This window comes from Eupeodes corollae, chromosome 1, assembly GCF_945859685.1.
Source record: "Eupeodes corollae chromosome 1, idEupCoro1.1, whole genome shotgun sequence".
Classification (NCBI taxonomy): domain Eukaryota; kingdom Metazoa; phylum Arthropoda; class Insecta; order Diptera; family Syrphidae; genus Eupeodes; species Eupeodes corollae.
This window is the reverse complement of record NC_079147.1, coordinates 236,471,952-236,493,065: the sequence shown is the minus strand read 5'-3', so window position 1 is coordinate 236,493,065 and position 21,114 is coordinate 236,471,952. Positions and strand designations below refer to the sequence as shown.

The 21,114-nt window shown below is 34.4% G+C and overlaps 1 protein-coding gene across 1 annotated transcript; it reads left to right on the top strand.

The window, feature by feature from the left end:
* The first annotated feature begins 10,909 nt into the window (after nucleotides 1-10,909).
* On the top strand, nucleotides 10,910-20,698 carry LOC129942276 (cocaine esterase). Its single transcript, XM_056051140.1, has 7 exons — nucleotides 10,910-11,274; nucleotides 17,608-17,669; nucleotides 17,851-18,089; nucleotides 18,162-18,254; nucleotides 18,326-18,496; nucleotides 18,581-20,355; nucleotides 20,411-20,698. The coding sequence occupies exons 3-6, from the start codon at nucleotides 17,955-17,957 to the stop codon at nucleotides 20,348-20,350; spliced, it is 2,169 nt and encodes a 722-aa protein (XP_055907115.1). The 5' UTR covers nucleotides 10,910-11,274; nucleotides 17,608-17,669; nucleotides 17,851-17,954; the 3' UTR covers nucleotides 20,351-20,355; nucleotides 20,411-20,698.
* Nucleotides 20,699-21,114: the final 416 nt, after the last annotated feature.

Below are 21,114 nucleotides of genomic sequence, written 5' to 3'. Positions count from 1 at the left end.
ACATATAGACAAACTTTTAAGCAAGACAAATCGACAGACGGGATGGGAAGTTATCAGTCTCAACCATTCCTGTGTGCGAAGTCCTGTTGTCAGGAATGGAAGGGACCTACAATCTTAGGCCGAATCCGAACGGCTAATTTGAGAAGGCATGACAAGAATTACTCTTGAAGGATTTGTCAATTCCTCGCAAGAGGCAGTACCCGCGAAAATTGTTTTTTTTTTTAAATTAAGGTGGCACAGGCAGGTATTGAACTCAAGGCCCCTTGCATGACAGTCCAACGCACTAACCATAATGCCACGGGTACTACTAAAAACACTTAAAATATCAAAATAAAACTTGTATAAAAGAACGCTACCCAACTCCCGGCAATCGCTTTATCTACATCAACGTCGGTATTCTAGGACCGTTTTAGCTTCTGAAGGATATCGCTACCTCTTGACAGTCATCGATCGCTACACAAGGTGGCCAGAGGCGTACCCAATGTTAGATATGTCAGCAATCAATTGTGCGAACGCGCTCATTAACGGATAGATTTCCCGATTTGGACCTCCTTTGCAAATTACTTCTGATCAGGGGAGGCAATTCACCTCTTCGACCTTCACGGAACTTTGTAAGTGCATAGGAACTAATCACTCAATGACGACTTCGTATCACCCGCACGCTAATGGAATCGTTGAGTGATTCCATCGGACGTTGAAAGCAGCAATAAATTGTAACGACTATAATCGATGGGTACAACGACTCCCACTTATACTACTTGGCCTTCGTGCGACCCTTAAAGAAGATTTGAAAGCCACCCCAGCAGAGCTTGTGTACTCAGAACGTCACTCAGACTACCAGCAGATTTACTGGCTCCAACGATCGTGAATCAGTCGAAATGCGAGTTCGTTAAAGACCTTCGACCTGGCCTGGCACACAGAGCAGCAGCCATTCGTTCACCAAGATCTAAAGTCATCAACTCATGTGTTTGTTCGCAATGACGTACTTGGGCGCAGCGACAAATACTTCACCCTTGACATCCGAGGTAAACAAATACAAATTTCTATAAACCGTCTAAAGCCAGCGTATCTTGAGGCCAGGATTCCAGGGCGTTATACCTAAAGGTGCGTAAGCCTTCTGGGAGGCCACTGTGATGGAGTGTTCTGGCAACCCTTCGAGCAGTGTTAGAGGCCACCATAAGTCGGCCAATCAGGGAGCACCACGACAACAGGCGCGAGTCTCGATAGAGACTGCCTGCAGCGAGCTACACGACGATGACCATTCATTTGTCATTCCTGATATCGAGTTTGTGAGAAGCACATCGCGCTTTAAATACCTACTTCCTAAATAAAGATAAAATAGAATTATTTCTTTTATTTCGTTTTTTTTTTGGACTTTTAGGTTTCCTGCGACTAAATATATTATATTTTAGAAAAACAAGAAGTTTCGACAGTTTTTATTTACGGTTTGACAGTTGAGAATGTCAAACTGTGTTGAAATTTATGTTCACTATAGTTTGGAAATTCACCATGAAATGTTTAAAGCCAAAAAAAATATTATATCTTCTCGTTAAACTCGGCGTTAATTCTTGCACAAAATGTATTTTGAAAGGCTTTATACCAAAATCCTCCCAACATTTTTTTAACATAGGAAATTTGTTGGGAAATTTAGTTGCAATAGCCCGAAGTCACAATAAGTCCATCAAACAGAATATAAAATAGAACCAGCGCAAGATGAACTTTCTTAACAAAGCATCCATTTTGATAATAAAGTTCAATAATTTGCAAAAGTTATTCTTTTGTACGGCTAATCATGGTTAAATTACAGACTAAACAAAAGATATTCGACAGTAAACGTGTTTTTTTTTGCAAATTTTATAAATAGTATAATAGAAAACGCATCGGCAGTAGCCAGATTTGTGTATTTAAAATTTGGTACAATTGGTAGCAGATCTGTCAGAATAATAAAAAAAACACAACTAAAAGAAAGTTTTGTGAAAAATTAAAAGTTAAAATTAACTTATGCAAAAAAAACTAACTAAAACTAATAAAATGGACAATTTTCAAGAAGAAATGGTAAGAAAACATCAGGAAATTGAGATTCTTTAAAAAAAAAATTAATGTATTAATTGCAGCTTTGAAATAAAATAAAAACTTCAAGAAGCAGGTTTGTTCGTAGACTACTACATTAACATGTGCTGTTGAAGAGGGCTTGCAGCTCACCTCAATTCTTTATATACCTAAATCCAGTTGAAATGAGCTTGAATCGACTCGATTCCGGCCGGGAATCGGAGTCAAGTCAAAATTTATGAAAAAAAAACTTGTGTAGAAGAGTTGGTTTTACAGATAATGCATTATGGTCTGTTTATTTGCAAGTTTGTGTAAAAAAAAGTTTTGTTTTAATCAAATTACTAAAAAAAAAATTGCACATGGAGTAGGTAGCATATTCTTATATTGTACTGAACTATTCAGTTCTTTATTTTTTAACACGAATCAAATTATCTTACTTGCACTTCAGAAGAAACATCGAATAACCACTTGCATTTTAGAAAGTGCTGTCAAACTTAATCATAAATCTTCATGTGCGGTGAAAAAACACCACAAAGATTTATTTAATATAAACTGAGATAAAACTTTGGTGGAAACATAGCAAAACAAAACTAAATAATATCAACAGTGACAGATTGATTTTTGCCCAATGGAAAACATGATTCTAAATGAACAACTACTCAACGAACACAGCCATCGAGATACTAATGCAATAGCAATCGTACCAACATTTGAGAACGAGTTCACATAAGATCCATTCGAGACTCGTATAAATGTCAAAAACCCATCCATAGTAAGATTCTATTCTAACTTTTATCGGTGTTATTTATACCTTGGATAGATTTTCCAACAAAATACATGGACACAACAAGTCAAAAGAATGCAGACAATGCAAAAGAATGCATGAATTTTTAAAGATTGCATTCAATTGATTGCTGTTAAATGAGTGGAGTGTGATCGAAAAATGATTGTAATATTTTTGCTACAACTGAATGGGGATTGCATAATTTGAAGTCTGATGTCTCAAAGTGAAGTCAACAAATACAATCTCATTATTGAAATCATTAATATGACTGCGTTCAATTCTTACATTGCATTCTTTTACAAGCCTGTTAAAAACACTCGATGCATAAAGGTTCTATGTTCTTTTCGCTACTGTCCGTTTTGGATAGAATTAATCTTCTGTCATACACAAAATATTATTTATAAAAGTTAACTAATGAAATTAATTTATAATAAATAATGATTACCTCAAGTTGAACTCAAATTTCTCGGGTGAATTGTTATATTTGAACAACAGGGTATAACCAAAAAGTTACAGGAACAGGAACATAAACAGCAACAATAAATAATTCGTTATGTATCCAAATATAGAATTGTTACACAAAATTGAGATTGTAACTTAACAACGATAAAAAAGGAACATATCGACACAAAAGGTTCAATGTTCATTCATCTGAGCTTTCGAAAGGCAAATGAGTAAATTTGTTAAATATTTTGTGTGCCGGAAAATTTTAAATGAACAACTTAAATGAAAATCGTCTGTTTTGAACTTACTATCAATATCCAATAATAATAGATTTAACCCCAAAAGCAGAAACATTAAAACACACACACATTTAGTTGGTAGATAATTTTACCAATTCAAATTCAAAACATTATAATAAAATCTATAAAACAATTAGCAAAAACTTGGTCGGTCTTCCACCCGCCACGCCCGCCGCTGCCGCGTCCGCCTAAAATATGCTAATGCATTTCATCACAAACAAAACAGTTCTAATTAAATCATTGAATATCTGTGTACATACAGTACATTGTACCTAACCTATACATATACATAAATGACTATATTGAACAACATATATTAGGGGTTAAATTTGTACAATTTGGTCAAAGTTTGATTAGTTCCGAATCAGATCGCACACATTAGTTGAACAAAGACAAATTCTGATACATATGACTAATTTATCTAAATATAGAATTACTTACGTATATCGCTATGTATGTGTTTAAATTTGACTATTAAAATTATAATACTCTCCATACACATATATTCTCATTAACCACACAAAGCATTTCACATAACGCAACTCCATAATTGCACAAAATTTTAATTAATGATTCCAAATGGAAAATACATTTCAATATTATTTTTTGGTGAACTTAGGTGAGTACTTCAAATATTTTAACATAGCTATACATTGAAATACACCTCTATATATTTAATATACATATGTACGTATGTATAACATATGTATATCTGATGATAATAAATAATATAAAATTCAAATTCTGAATTTACAAATTCCATATTATTCGAGCGATTTCACTTCCGACTTCCTGCGGTCATATTGATAAAAATGGATAAGGGTTACATTTCTGGCCAATATAATGAGGTACAGTGCTGTACAGAAAAAATATACATAAATAATATTACAAAGAATTATTGGTGAAGCGATACGTCATAGATTTATTTCAGTTCCAGTCAATTTATCAAGTTCCTTAAGGAATCTTAAGGAAGTATTTTTACTTCCCAAAGGAAGTTATTGTAATGGTTCCGATTTGTCGAATTGAAAATTCAAACATTTCTTGACGTTTCAAAATCACTAGAGTCTAAATAAAATATTTTTAGAAAGAAGTCCGCGACTTTGTCCATAGCTCAAGAACCAGTAAAGATATCGACTTCAAATTGATTTTGTTATACAGACAATAATGTTTAAATATGTTTTCTTACAGTAGCAGTTTAACAAAAAGGTGTACATTTTGGTAAACCCTAAACATCTCACGAACATATGACGCTAAAGCCTTGAATTAAATTGTATATTATATATTGTAACTTTTTTTCCATACATAAAAAAAAACTGAAAATTGATAGCTTTTCTAAAAAATAAAAACCTAAAAAAATACTCAAATTTGGTAAAAATTGATTTTCGACTTTAATATCTTTTCAAACTTAGAGACTATAGCTTTCAATTAATTTTAACTAATAAGAAATATTGTATTCAACATCAAAACAAATGTTGAGGAAAATCGAATTGACAGTTTTCTTACAAAAAATAAAAACCTAAACAAAAAAATTAATAAAAGTTGGTAAAAATTGATTTTTGACTCAAATATCTTTTCAAAACTTTGAAATATTGGCTTTAAACTACTTTTATCTTTTAAAAAATATTGTTGTCAACATTCAATAAAATTTTGAGAAAAATCTACTTGAGAGTTTTATTACAAAAAATAAAAACCTACAAAAAAAAAAAACAATACTAAAATTTGGTAAAAATATACTTTCGACTCAAATAGCTTTTCAAAAACTAGAAACTTTATCATCAAATTTTTTTTTTACAGAAAATATTGTTTTCGATATTTACTGGTTTTTTATAAGAATCCAAAAATTCGGTTTTTCATAAAAAAAATAAAATTTGCAAAAAAAAGTACGCAAATTTGGTAAAAATTAAAATACAGAAAATTTCTTTAGACCCAAATATCTTTTGGAGCGACTTGAATTAATATTTAAATTACGCATTGTGACGTGCTACAAATTCGGTATGAACTCTAAGAAATCAACCCACGCTTCTTTTACTATGCAGAAATTGGGAAAAAGCTGTATTCAATATTCATTGATTTCAAAGCTGCTTTCGATAGCATTGATCGAGGAGCATTGTTTTATAATATAAATCTACTGGGGTTATCCTCAAAGATTTCTAAAGTACTGGAGTACGTCAAAGTTGTATTTTATCCCCCCTGTTGTTTGCTCTTTTTATCAACGACATAGTTGACGCTTTGCCAAACGGTATTAAAATTGCCGGACTTGTTATAAAATGCCTCCTATATGCTGATGATGTCGTTTTGTTAGAAGTCTCCCCAGAAGATTTCAGCTCATGATAAATAGGCTAAATAAGTACTGTAAAATGGGGAATCTGGTAATAAATATATCAAAATAGAAAGTTATGATATTTAGAACAGGCCGAGGACGACACAGTAGAAATGAAAGGTGGTTTTTAAATGGTGAAAATATTGAAGTTGTGAATGCATTTACTTTCTTGGGAATGATTCTCACACCCCAACTCAACCCTAAGAAACACTTTCAAAGTAAACTGAAGAAATCGGTATCTGCTATAAACTCAACCTGGCAAAACTTATTTATGAACACAAATGTTGCACATGGTGTCAAATTTAGAGTGTTAGATGCGGCTCTGAGAACTGTAATGACATATGGATGTCAGGTATGGGGATATCAGCAGTATGATTAGGTTAAAAAACTGCAACGGCTGTTCTTTAAAAAAGTATTTAGGTTACCAAAATCAACACCTAATTGAATGCTGCTGCTATAAACAGGTGTTCCTCCTATTATTATTTTCACCTTGAAAATGCACTTTGATTATGTAGCCAAAATACTTTCTTATGATGATAATCGATTACCAAAATTATTAGCAAAACACAGTATACAAAAAAAATATAAGTTAGTTCAGTAAATGGGAGAATATAACCATATTAAGCGGTATTTCGGTGTTTCCTTGATAGATGGAAGATGGGAGTATGAGATTAAAGATCAATTGTATTCTTGAAAAGCTAGATGACAAAATAAGACTAGATCTGATTGAGGAAGCAAAAGGCTCCTCACATAGATCTCTATATCCAAAGCTAAATTATAATCTGAATGATCTCAATTATTTTACAGACAATACAAGCTTATTTCAAATTTCTATCATTTTTCGCATTACGGGAGAGCTGATTGACTTAAATTACAAACCTTATTTTAATGAGCAATCAACTTTTTGCTCTCTCTGTAATTTGGAAGAACAAGAAAACTCTTATCACTTTTGATCAGTGTGCCCTATTTTAAAAGAAATACGATTTGTATACTTTAAAAAGTCAATAGTAATCGAATCAGACTGTATAAGTGTCTTAAATTGGAGCAACTGGGAACTTCTTGCCCAATATTGCATTTGAGCCCTAAATTAAAGAAAAGATTTTATAAATTACTAAAAGATTCGAACCCAAAAATGTATCTATTAAGTATTTTGGTGTAAATATTGTATAAAATAAACCCCATTTTTGTATTGCAATTTATTTAATTTTATGTTTATATCTTTTTTCTTATATTAATAAAAAACAAATTTACTAATTGTGAAATGAACCATGTAAAAATAATAGCAAAACACACCAATATTAAAAACATATTTTTTAATTTTTAACAGTTAAATTAGAGATGGCATCTGGCAGACGGTTTCAAAACCAAGGCCATAATTTTATTTATCATTATGTTGAATTGTAAAAATTTGTTTAAGGTTCAATAAATAAAAATATTATTATTTTTATTAATAATAATCCGAAAAACTGAACAAATATTTTTTACTTTGAATACATTGCGGAAAAAAATCTAAAATAACTGCTTGCATAACGTTTTTGACAACTGGTTAAATTCGTAGAAAAATTTGAAGTATCATTTTTTTCAAAAACATAACCTAAAGAAAATACTACCATAAGTTGGTTTTGACTCGAATATCTTGGGAATAATTTAAAAAACATTTAAAATCTACTCTAATTCATTTTAAAATTTAAAGTCGTTTTTAAAAATGAGTTTTAGAATAAGGGTTGACTTCTTGATAATTTTAAACGATACATAGTATACTTTTACGCTATAGCACTCGTTTATCGTTAAAAGCAACTAAACGTTTCTTTACAAAATAAACTTTATCCATCTGACGTTTTTTACAGAAGTTTGCTGTCATTTTGCTAAATAGGTTCTTTAGTTAGACGAGTTGTTTAAAGTTTTTAAAATTAAGAAATATTTAAACAACAGTTTTTAAATAGATAATTGCTTTAAAAAGAGTTGGCTTTATTGTATAAAGGAGAACTGTTTAAAATTGTTGGCTATTAAATTCAAACTAATTTTATCACATCAAAATATTAATTTCAACATTTAATTACATTTTTAGAAAAAATGCAATTGGTAAGAATAATTTGGTTAATACACTCACTATGATCCATTGCATTGCTGTCGGCTTGATTGACAACTAAAATTATAGCTTTATGTAGATTAAAAAAAGAAAGTCAATTTTATGATTAAAACGCTTCATTTAAAATTTGATGTCTTTATTAAAATGCTATTTTGCAATATGCATATAACTTTTTGATATCCATTTCCTATAGAAGGCTTACGATTTTAGTATTTGAAAGAAAGTCACTGCCAAGGATAAGTCGTCTTCTTATTTCTCTCAATATCGCACATCGTCCAACAAAATGAAAAACATCCTCGCGCTCTATCAAAATCGGTAAGTCCTCGCGGTGAGGAATGTTGTTCAGATTATAAAGTTCTCCTCTTAGCCAGAACGTCCACGAAATTTGTTTGATAACATCCACCTGCTGGGCTAGTTCTGTCCAGTCTTTAAACCATCTACTTCGGGATTGGATTATTTGAAGAACTACTTTCTTTGGAAGACGATAACTTGGTATATCGAGAGCTTTGAAGATGTAATCAGAAGGTGAAAAATCCGTTTTATGTAATATCTGATCAGTTTTCCACTTGTTCATATTTCCGACCTCCCCACGCTCGCACCGCATAAAACATAACTTATTGCGATACAGCTCCGAAGTCGCTGAATTTACTGGTATGTGTAATTTCCTTACTATTAAAGCATTACTTCCATGCTACGTTTTTCTATGCTCAAGTTCTTCAATATCTTTAATGTAGGGTGGAAACAAACTTGGAATGAGTGCACAACCCTGTTTAACTCCCGATTTCGTTTGGAACCACTCTGAAAAGCATTGGCCATTCTACACTGATGCTTTGGTAGTATTGAGCACATTTTGCAATACTGAACCAGGTTTAAGCGACATTCCTGTCTGAAAAAGCTGGTAAAATAGGGCATTGCGATCCAAAGTGTCGAAAGCAGCTTTAAAACCAACAAAAAATGCAAATAGTTGTTTATTTCTCGAAAGAAACGAGTCACCAATAAAGCAAAGTACAAACATGTGATCGACGGTGGAGTATGCCGATCTGAAGCCAGTTTGGAACTCACTTCGGAAGTTATTAGAATCTATCCGTTCATTTACACAACTGAGTAGGATCGATGTAAATATCTTATATGACGAGTTCAAAAACGAGATTCCTCTACAGTTTTCCGAACCTTCAGTGCGTCCCATGTTGTGGATAGGGAAAGTCAAGGCATCTCTGAACTGGTTTGGGATGGTTCCCTCCTCAAAGATCTGGTTGAATACTGCTGTTAGATAAATAACAAGTATCTGTACCATACTGTAGAGTTCTGCGGGTGCACCATTTGAGCCCGCAGCCTTTTTATTCTTTTGGTTGTTTATCGATATAAACACTTCTTACTTTCAAATTGGTGCATCTAACATATTATTTTTGAGAAATTTATTTGGCGCATCTGCCATATGGGCTTAACAAGTGCTTGAAATATGTTTTGTCAATTTTTTTTTTTAATTAAGTCCCGGACTAATAGTAAAGTTTGTTTCATTAATTTTCGGACCAGGTTCCAAGACTCAGACGTTATACCTTGCAAGCTGATGTGATTGGACTTCCGAATAGTCTTTTTTCCGCAGAAGAATTCTGATTATAATACATGTTCCGGTATTTTGTAACATTGGTAACAGTATTGGACTTCCGTTATGCACTCAGCCTAGGGGGCGCCCCCTATCACCCTCTTTTAGTTTAGTTATCAACACCATCGTTGGTAAGTGCCGCTTTGTTTAAATTTTTTTTGGAAATAATTATTTAATTTTTATGAAATCTATGAAATTTACCTGCCCTTCCACATAATGTGAACCACTATAAGTCGTACTTTATTAAGGTTAACAATAAAGTCCAATTTATTTTAATTTATTTACATTTATCTACAACAACTTAAAAAAAATTACATAAATAAATCACAAGCTGATTCGAAAACGGACCATTTGAAGCTTCGACGTCGCGACGTTTATTCGCCGATGGGGCTAGTTTTCAAGACCTTCTTAGAAAATCCTTTATATCAAAACAACAAACTTTGCACAGTACTGTTTCAAAAATTGACTGAAGGGCAATCGGGCGTCGAAACAAAATTTCGCATATCCATATTCAGAAAATTCCTGGCTTAAATCAAATGATTTGTATGTCAAATTAAATTGAAAAAATAGTTTGACGGACACAACAACAAAAATCCACAAAATTGGATTTTCTATGGAAAACCCAAAACCTCTCATGGATTGTGATAATTAATAGCAATAATAAATGATTACGGAAAATTTTGATGCCACCACCATTCTCAGCAACGTACATAGCATATGGCTGTACATAAATTCATACACACTTATGTACATATGCCGCGCGCCGCCGTTGGCCGCCCGAGTGAGTGGGTGATTCCGCATATCTTCCTCTTTCACGGCCATGGGCCATCGCACACACTACAGCTCTTTTGCTGATACTGCCGCTGCTGTTGTTTCCATCTCTCCTATAATGTCCGTCCATGTCCGCCATCCGCCTGACTTACTTCAATTCTTCTCGATTCGAACGCTTTCCACTGCTGCTGCTGCTGCTGTTACCGCTTGGTCAAATTATGATTTTGGGGTAATTTTTGCTGAAAATTGACACCAAAATGAGCGTTGGAATAATAAAATACAGGAAGTATCGCGAAATGTGAAAAACAATTCTTCTAACATGTGCTTCATTTTACACGCTATCGACTTTCGCTTAAGGGAGTAACAGAGAGTGAGAGAGAGAGCTAGATAGAATAATATGCACGATAATATAGAACATTTGGAAAGTTAACCGTGCATGGATACTACTACGACGACGATGACGAACGACCGGCCGACCGGAAGTACGCATCAGAGAATCGAGTCCAACGCCACCACCAATAACGTACCGTACAGTAGGTACAGTACATTGCTCATAGGTACTCACACCCGTTGGGCTAAGGCTATAACTCTATACCCTCTTAACATCCGTATACCTTCGCTAACCAAAACTAACGCTAACGACCTATCGATAGATATTTGGATGAAGTAAATAAATTATCCGCGCTTTGAATTTAGGGTTCTGTAACTGTATATACTCTATTTCTGTTTTCTGTATGGAACGAACCGAACAATTCAGGTTGTTTTTAAATGTTGATCGTGAATAGTGATGGAAAATGATCAATTGAGTTTTTGAATTTCAATTCAGTTGTTGTCGGGAATTGTTGCTAACGCGTTTACGCCTGCGGATACAGTTATACTTTTTGTTTTCGCTTGTAATATTTATCAAACCATCAGGTATTCTAATTTGATCAAGATTTTCTGTGATAATTAAATCTACGATTTTATCTGGCTGAGCATAAACGATTTGATACAATTTGATAAAGTTTCGATTAGGAATAACGATAGGTACCTTTATGGAGAGGAAATATAATCGGATTATTAAAAATGTATCGATATGAATCAAAATCTATGTTAAAGTGGAGTTAACTTAATTTCAATAATTCGGATTAAACCATAGACAAAAAGAAATGAAAATTAGTGAAGTATTGAGTATTACATTTTTAAAATAAAATTTAAATTGATCCTTTTACTTTATGAACGTATTACAAACTGTTCAATCATTTCTCCAATGTTATTGCCTGTCTTAAAAAACATATAAATTATACAGCCTGCTTTTTTAGAGGTATAGAACTTTGAAATGAAATAAAACGAAGATGATTTTTTAAATTGACATTAATAAATTAACTTTTTTCCAAGTATAATTTGCTGGTACCCGTGGCATGATGGTTAGTGCGTTGGACTGTCATGCTAGAGGTCTTGGGTTCGATCCCTGCCTATGCCATCTAAAGTCTTTTCACGGGTACTGCCTCTTGCGAGGAATTGACAAATTCTCCAAGAGTAACTCTTGTCATGAAAAAGTGCTTTCTCAAAATTAGCCGTTCGGAGTCGGCATATAAACTGTAGGTCCCCTCCATTCCTGACAACATTACTCGCACACAGGAATGGTTGAGAGTTGTAAGTCACTAGGCCTTGGTTCTCAACGGACTGTCGCGCCACCCAATTTATTTTTTTATAATTTGCTGGATTACAATTTTAATTATGATTTCTGTTAGGTATATGACTGCGACGACTGGCTCGGAGTCTAATCTTCAATTACTTTTTCCAACATTAATTTGTGGCCGTATATCGGCAATACCGCGGTGTCTTCACATATCCTTGCAAACAAAAATCAATCGGAGGCGTTAAATACCAAGATCTTGGAGGTCAATTTACGTGGCGCGAAACTTTGTGGTAACCAAAAGTTTCCTTCAAGAAATCAATGGTTTTGTAAGCTGTGTAACGTGTTGTTGTTGTTGATGAAAAAATCAGTGTAGATAGCTCTATAGCGGTCCCCATTGATTGTAACGTTCTAACCACCATCGTTTTTAAAGAAATATGGACCAATTATCTTAGCAACAGACAAAGCATCGCTTAACAAAATTCTTGTAATACGTATTTCAAGCAGAGCCAGGATTTTTTAAATGAATTTGCACGATTTGAAAACGTTTTTCAGGCTTAAAAATTGTATCTGAAATACATAATTTGAAATTAGCACCTTGAAGCTACGGCGAACGCACAAAAAAAACAGCTTCATGCGATGCGAGAAACTTTAAAACGATTTTGAAGAACTAAAATTTAATTAATTCTTTGTTGTTTGATTTGTTATTAATAATATTTATATTTCATATAAATTAATGAATGAGTGGATTTGTTCCATTGAAAACATTTAAAACAAGTAATACATTTTTATTTGACATTTTAAATCTATGTAAAGACACTAATAAACCAAAACCCGCGTTATTCAAAAAAAAACTTAATTATTTCTCTCATACTTCTTTATAGGCGCCTATACTTTGATGACATTTATGAACTGGTTTTCGATAATGTACAGTTAGGGACTTAAGTCTTCGTACATACCCAAAATGTCATATCTTCATTAATCAAAGAGAACCAGGGAAAAAGTTTTACACCAAAAGTATTCAAATCCATTTTAATTACTGTACCAAGCAAAAAATTTTATTTTGCTCTTAAAATAACAGTAAATACGAAAAAAACTCAAATTTAGAGAGACAAAAGTGTTTATACATTGCATTCTCTTCTGTTTTTTGCAATAAAAGTAGTCTACTTGATTCTTAACTTATCTTTTAGCACTTTACTATTCAAATAAATTGTTACAAAGCGTCAAGATGACCACACGTAAGAAGTAAGTGTCGATATAAAAAGCTTATTATTCAAGAGCATAAAAAAGGAAAATCTTACCGCGCAATCAGTAAACTTTTCAACACACCCTTTGCTACGGTCCAATATATTGTCAACAAATTCAAAAACACTGGCTCTGTGGAAAATAAGCCAAGATCGATACGCCCAAAAAAGCTCTGTTGACGAGATGTAAGTCTCATTGTAAGGGAAGTAGCGAAAAATCCAAGAATTTCAGGGAAGTATCGAAAATTCTACGGATAAAAAAGTTCACCCGAAAACTATCTAAATGGCATTACAAGATCAAGGGTATGCAAGCCGGGTTCCCCGCAAAAAACCTTTGATATCTGAAAAGAATCGACAACTTCGGCTCGAATTTGCAAAAACACATTTAAATAAAGGAATTGATTTTTGGAAGAGAGTTTTATTTACAGACGAAAGCAAGTTTAACTTGTTTGGAAATGATGGACGAGGAAAGGTTTGGCGTAAAAAAAATGCAGCTCTTGAGCCAAAGAATATTGTTCCAACATTGAAACATGGTGGTGGCAACGTAATGGCTTGGGGCGCAATAGCAGCATCTAGAGTTGGCCGACTAGTGTTTATTGATTGTATTATGGATCGATACTATTATAAACAACTATTAAAACATAATTTGCAGCCATCAGTGGATATGTTGGGTCTTTGCCAGAGTTGGATTTTCCAACAGGACAACGATCCCACGCATACCGCGATCATTGTTAGAGATTGGCTGCTATATCATTCACCAAGGTAATTAAAAACCCCTCCACAATCGATAGACCTAAATCCTATTGAGCACGTTTGGGATATCTTAAAAAGAAAAATTGCTCAAGTCGATGTTACCAACAAACAAACTTTAAAAGAAGCTTTACAAAGGTGCTGGTCGGAAATTACCCCCGATGTGACCCAAAATCTTGTTGAATCTATGCCAAGACGTCTACTGGCAGTGATTAATGCTAACGGTGGACCAAAGTAAAGTACTAATGTAAAAGGAATTGAATTCAAAAATTATGTTTTTTATTCAATTTTAAGGAATCTTTTGTTATGTATGAACACTTGTGTCCACTCTTATAATTTGTTTTTTTTTTTTTCGTATAATAATTGAAATGTATTTGAATACTTTTGCTGTATAACTTTTTTCCTTATTCTCTTTGATTGACGAATATATGAAATTTTGGGAATGTATGAAGACTTAAGTCCCTAACTGTATATCTGCCGCATTCTTGAAGTAGTATTTCAGTTCATAAATGCATTGCATGAATTTTGTCGGCATGGCTTGTAAAACTAGTAGCATTTTTGAACTCATCCATACTTGATTTCGTCAAGACTAGAAATTGTAAAGGGTAACCTCTATAAATATTTAATGTATTTCTCCAAATCCAAGAATTTGACAATAACTTCTTCCAATTTCGAAATTTCAATCAATACTCTGATATAACTATTTTTGTGTGCATTTTCAAATAATTAAATTCAAGAAATTTTATTCTTCTTCGTTTGCTAGCAGCTTACTCGCAGATACTGAGTATTTATAGATAAAGCAGAGCATGTTTGAATTTTGGCATAAAATTAAACTATTTAAACATTTTAGTTTGTACCTCCTATTTTATATATTTTAAATTTTCTAAATCCATGTTGGATTTCTAATTAAAAGGAGCGTTAACCAGGTGTGTGTTTGCACTATTTTTTCACGAACTGTCATTGTTCGGGTTAATGGCGGATCCAGAGGGTGGGCCGTGGGGGTTATGACACACCACACACCATCCCCCCGGGAGATGATTTGTTGGTATTTTTGTAGGAATTCTCTTCAATTCAAAACTAATCGTATTGAGTCAATGGATAAGACCCCTATTATATTCTGAATCATTTATTTTTTAAGATGAAAAGGAAATTTGTATTTTACTTTCTAAATTTAGTTGCAAAAAGTAGCACTTTTAACTGACGGCTGTACCAAGAACATAATATGAATCTGACATTCAGCCCCTATTCCAAAAACTTAGCACAAATCCATCAAATTTTGACCAATGGACGATTCAGGAGGGGGTCATATGAGCCATAAAGATTAAGCAGTTAAGTTGTGTAAGTAAATATTTGTTGGTAGTTTAATTACATTCACCAAAAAGTGGGTTCTTGTCAAAAACATTTAAAATTTTTGTAACCCTTGGCATGATGGTTAGTGCATTGGACTGTCATGCAAGGGGTCTTGGGTTCAATTCCACCTTAATTTAAAAAAAAAAAAATGTTCGCGGGTACTGCCTCTTGCGAGGAATTGACAAATCCTTTAAGAGTAATTCTTGTAATGAAAAAGTGCTTTCTCAAATTGTAGGTCCCTTCCATTCCTGACAACAGTACTCGCACACAGGAATGGTTGAGAGTTGTAAGTCACTAGGCCATGGTTCACAACGGACTGTTGAGTTGAGTAATGCTTTCAATTATTTTCATAAAATTTGTTTTTAAGAAAAAGAGCAAAAATTCAGGTTTTTTAGCAGAAACCTTGTAAGAGATCTTCAACTTTATATTAAGTTCCCTTTAAATTCTTGAAACTAGCCTTCAATTCCATCTTATTTTTTTTATGCACATAAATAGTGAACATTGATGTGGTTTTTACTTGCGACACATACGAACTTTGTATATGGCAAGTATTGCATTCGTAAAAAAATTCGAATCAAACATGACATTACGATGTTAGAAAAGTCAAAAAAGTGGGTCCCCATTCTATCCGTCTGTCTGTCTGTCCTGGCCCCCAAAGCATAAACCACTGTGCCGAATGAAACTAAGCCGATAAGTTTAAGGTGTTTTTTTTCATGTTTTAATACAAAAAACAACAGCAGTCCTCTTTTTTGGTGTAAATTCGAAAATTCGAATTGTTTCACAAATGAACCTATAGATTTTTTCAGAACTTTCTCTAATTTTTTTCTTAATTCGGCTTCTTTTTACAAGAAAAAGATATTTTGGTATTGTTCCTCATCAAGAACTTAATCAGATTTCAATAATCTTGGCTTTCAAAGCAAACTCTTCTCCATGGTCAAATTTTGATAATGATTTTTTATGATCGAAGATGTCAGCATTTTGCTTTTAATGCCATTTGATTTTTTGAGGACATTTTTTTTTGCAGGTATTGCAGCAGGGCAATATATTTTTTTTCAAAATTGATTTTCTGTTGAATAAAACTTTTAAGGTCGCAATAGATTAAAGAAATCTATATTTTGAAGAACTGAGATTTAAACACGAATTTCAAGGATATAAATGTCCCAAAAACAGCAAAAGTGACACTTTTGTTAGACTAATGGCTAATTGAAAATCACAATGCACGTTTCATATCTATTAATACAAAAGCTTTGAATCTCTTGAGAACTGAAGTGAAAAGAGATTCTGAAACGTGTAATTGGTGACTGCCACACAAAAGTTTCTTCCCAGCTTATTTGTTTACCTTAGTTTGTTTTTATTTTAAATTCACTTATTTTTTAAAATCAAGAACCACACATTTTTCTCTCTACAGTTTTAAAGTTTTGTTGACTCTTTTAAGATGAAACATCAGCTCCAATCTACGAATACGCAGATTAGACGCGATAGTAATAGTAGACTCCCGAAAATTGAGTCCAAAAAAACTACGTAAAAAAAAAAACAAATAATTCTTGATGTGAGATTCTTTCTCATTTTCTGGGGTTTTGAATTTTTATAGCGTTTTTCGCATTAATATAAATGGCAATAATAAAGAATATACTTTTTTTTTGGAATAAAGTAAAGTTTCAAAACAATTTCCTACATTTCTCCATGAAAACAATAAAAATCCTCTAAACTATTATGTTTTGCTTTTAAATGTGGCATATTTAGAAAACTGTTAGAATCTTGGAATTCTTTCATATGAAGAAAGTCTACTAAATTAAATATTTAGACTATTCTAAAATAATTTTATAACTGAAGTAGTCACCTTAGCCTTTAAAATGTGTACAATTAAGGTTATTTAAATTTTGTTAGCCTTCTTTAAAGAACATTTTTGAGCGGTAAGTCAAAACTCGTCTATATGTTTATTGCGTGAACGCCCCCCTAAATACAAATCTGGATCCGCCCTTGCTTTAAATTTTCTATATCAATATTCGATTTCTAATTAAAAGGCGCTTAAACCAGGTTAAGGTGTGTTTGCACTATTTTTTACGAACTGTCAATGTTCGGGTGTGTTCAGATAGACCGTTTTTAAGAAAACGAAATATTTATTTAGAACTTTAAAAGTCGCTTATAAACCAATTTCTTAAAAATGAGTATTATTTAATTTCTTTTTTTAATTGTTAAGGTTTTTGTTAAAAATTGAATTTAGTTGTATTTTTCGAAAAAAAAAATCGAATACAAATTATGGGACTTTTATTTTCTCATTCACAGGTTGTTTCTGAATTCATTTTCCCAACCATACTCTAAGGATTTTATAAGAATTGTGAACACAGGTACTTACAAAAATTTCAAATACTATTGCACTTTATAACAATTTACAAAAACACTCACTTGGGTTCAATTTGAGATAAAAAGCTTACCACACCACATTTTCCTTAAGATATTTACAAACATTATACAAAAACTATAACACTAACTCAGAAGCCTTTTATTTCCTAATAAATATCACTTTAGGGATATAAAAACATCAACAAAGGACCACAATATTTAACCTAACTTCGAAAAACAAAACTCCTCTTTTTCCAATCCAAGAATGCTTAACGAAGGATGATGCAGATATGTACAGGTACACAACACTAAATCCTCTAAGGCCAACGTTCTGTCTCGACGTCGTCGTTGTCGTTGTCGTGTTGGTGGGCGTTATATCATCCCAAAGCACACTTATAACTCTCGATCAAGGACCATTAGTCGGGGTAAGATGACTTACACCTTATAGTTATAATAACGACAAATCCTAACCAAGACAGACAAAACCGTTTGTTTAGCTAAAGGTATTTCCGGAATCATCTCGCACTGCAGTGTACACCTTTTTGGGTATTCCATATGCGGAGCCACCTGTGGGAGCTCTGAGGTTCATGGTAATATAGGATTTTCTCCAAATGCAATAAACCTTAATAAAACCATATTCGTTTTATTTTGGACAAACTAGTACCCTAGGCCTCATGGTGGGTGGGGAAACAGGACGTATTCGGCAACCAGTGCCAAGCCCATATGCCTACAGCTGCCGAACAGTGTGTATGATGAAACACCCGATGGGACACCTGCACGCGAACCGGACATGCACGAGGACTGCTTGTATTTGAATATCTGGGTTCCGGAGGTAAGACTCTTAAAGTTAAAAGCTACCAATGTACAACAAGCTTGCAGTGTGCAATTAGAAATTATGATTATTCCATTTGTACAGGTGGGTCTTCGATTTGGAAGCTTACCAGTGCTGGCTATAATCACTGGTGAGGAGATGTCCTTCGATTGGTCTCGCAATCGTCCCTCTGGACTGGATTTCTCGTCGGAAGGGGTGGTAGTGGTGACCATTCAATACAGAAGCAACGTCTTTGGCTGGATAGGCCTAAATAACAAAGAGCTACCAGGAAATTTCGGTATCCATGACCAGGAACGAGCATTGCAATGGATCCAACAGAACATCCAGCAATTTGGTGGCAACCCAAAGCAGGTGACTCTGCTCGGCCATGGCACTAGTGGTTTTGCTTGTGCCCTAATCCACATGATTAGTCCAAGGAGCAACAATTTGTTCAACCAGCTGGTCCTTATGTCCGGAGCTGCAGTTAATTTGAATGTCGCCAACAACCAGCAACCCTCACAGAGAATAATCGAGAAGCTGGGCTGCCAGTTTGAGGCACTCAACCAAGTGGTGGTCAAGTGCCTCCGGTCGAAGAGTGCCAGTGACTTACAGAGAGCTTTCGAGAGTGTTTATGCCAATGGAAATTACACCTCGATAATGGGACCGGTTGTGGATAGTTTTCGACCCAAAGGTGAACAATACATACCCATGGGTCTGTTGCAGGCACTGGCTTTGGGCAACTACACAAAACGTCCCATCATTGTTGGGATTTGTTCGAACGAGGGTGCCTTCATCCATGACTACTGGATCGATTTGGCCAAAGAGGGTTATGGCCCCTTAAAGGCTTACATAAATCACACAACCATACCCATGGTTTTGAGGGAGATACACTTTCCGTCTGCGGTCGACAAGAGTCAAGTCCTGGACACTCTCAACTGGAAGTACTTGGGGCAGATTGGCTCTAGTGCCAGTTATCTACTTAACGCAATGCAACGTATGATATCCGAAGCGAAGTACGAGTCCTTCTTCTATCATGTCACCGAGACATTGTCCTCACAATCACAACCACCATCCCAGTCTATGGCAATGAACTTCACTTCACAAAAGAATGCCAATGTGTATGTGTATGCCTTTCAGATAACCAATTCCATGGACATGCGAGGCAAGGTCAACTTGTTCGGTGGTGCCTCACACTCATCCGATTTGCCCTTCCTCCTTGGTCCGAGCTTATTTCAGCAAATTGCCAGAAGGAGGTTCACTCCTGCCGAGGAGAAGATTTGTCTCAAAATGCGGACGGCTTTTATGAATTTCGTGAAAACAGGCAATCCCACCCCAGGCAGGATATACAACGCATGGCTGCCTTACACTCCTGAAAGGAAGTACATCCATATCATTGGGGAAGCAGAGTCAGAACCGCTGAGGAGCAACGTTCTCACATTTCCATTCGAGCGAAACCTGCCCGAAATCGAAAAGCTGCTGGCACGGAAATCGATTCTTGGACTCTCGCGACCAAATCGGAATGACTTCAATCCATACGAGTTGGGTCCATCGGCCCTGGACAGCCAACAGAGTAGGGCTTCGTATATGATGAACCATCAAGACAATACCTATTTCTATCATTTGAAGAAAGTTTATTCGTTTTGGAATATCCTCCTCCCCAATATGGCCCATTCCCCACTTGACAGATACAATATTAGCACAAATGATGCTCTCAGCCAAAGAATGCGATTCTTGGAGGTTTCGGCGGACGCTGTTCGATACAAACGCGCCTTCTTCTCCATGCTTACCCTGGTTTGCATTCTCTTGGCTCTGCTGGGAGTATGCATCTATCTGGTGCGCCGCCAGCACTCGGGCTTCTCTTCGCAGTCCTTATGACAAAGGTTTTTTCTTCGCTCGACCATCTTTGAGCAGAGGCAGAAAGATGGTCGGGCGAAGAAAACAAACCAAACGCCAACTCCAAAATTGCCTCGAAGGAATTCTAATTGGCGACGACAATTACAGCAGCAGCACCAACAGAGTATTCACAATGAAGAACCCGATGGAGGTGATATTGGAGGAAGAGCAAGAGACAGAACCACTTCATCTGGAAGAGAAAAAGATCCTAATCAGAAGCAAAAGAAAAAGGACAAAGTGGATAGTGTGTCCGGCAAACAGCCAGAAGAGATGGATATTAGAAACTGGCAATACCAATTGACGTGTGATAGTTTTTAGGTTATAAGGTTTAGTTAGATGCTTAGCAAGATACTTAAAAAGGGTGTTTTTTTTTAGATGATACAAAAATAAATTATAATACAAAAATATTTTTCATCAACGGCTTTTTTGATATTTATTTATGTTGAGAAAAGATAAAACAATTATAAAATTTAAATCGCTGAAAAAAAAGTAAAAACTCGCAATTGCCAAAGTCGAAGTATATGTTCAAATCATTTCAATCTTTTTATTGGTGGTGTTACGATTGGACTCTATAGATGTTAAGTCATTTCGCCCCACTCTTTTACACTCATTTAAAAACAATAAAAAAAGGTCCAACCCAAGTTTTTAATTTTTTTTAATCATCAAGGTAAACGTCAAAATAAGTCGACTCATCAGAAGTGTCAACAATATTTCAAAATGTGTCCTAAATTATATATTAAAAGCTG

What these genes read in the sequence shown, in the direction of transcription:
- LOC129942276 (XM_056051140.1), top strand. Translation starts at nt 17,955, where the DNA reads ATGTACAGGTACACAACACTAAATCCTCTAAGGCCAACGTTCTGTCTC. An exon ending in ATCAAGGACCATTAGTCGGG is followed by an intron (nt 18,090 to 18,161) that starts GTAAGATGACTT and finishes CCGTTTGTTTAG; the next exon opens with CTAAAGGTATTTCCGGAATC. An exon ending in TGAATATCTGGGTTCCGGAG is followed by an intron (nt 18,497 to 18,580) that starts GTAAGACTCTTA and finishes CCATTTGTACAG; the next exon opens with GTGGGTCTTCGATTTGGAAG.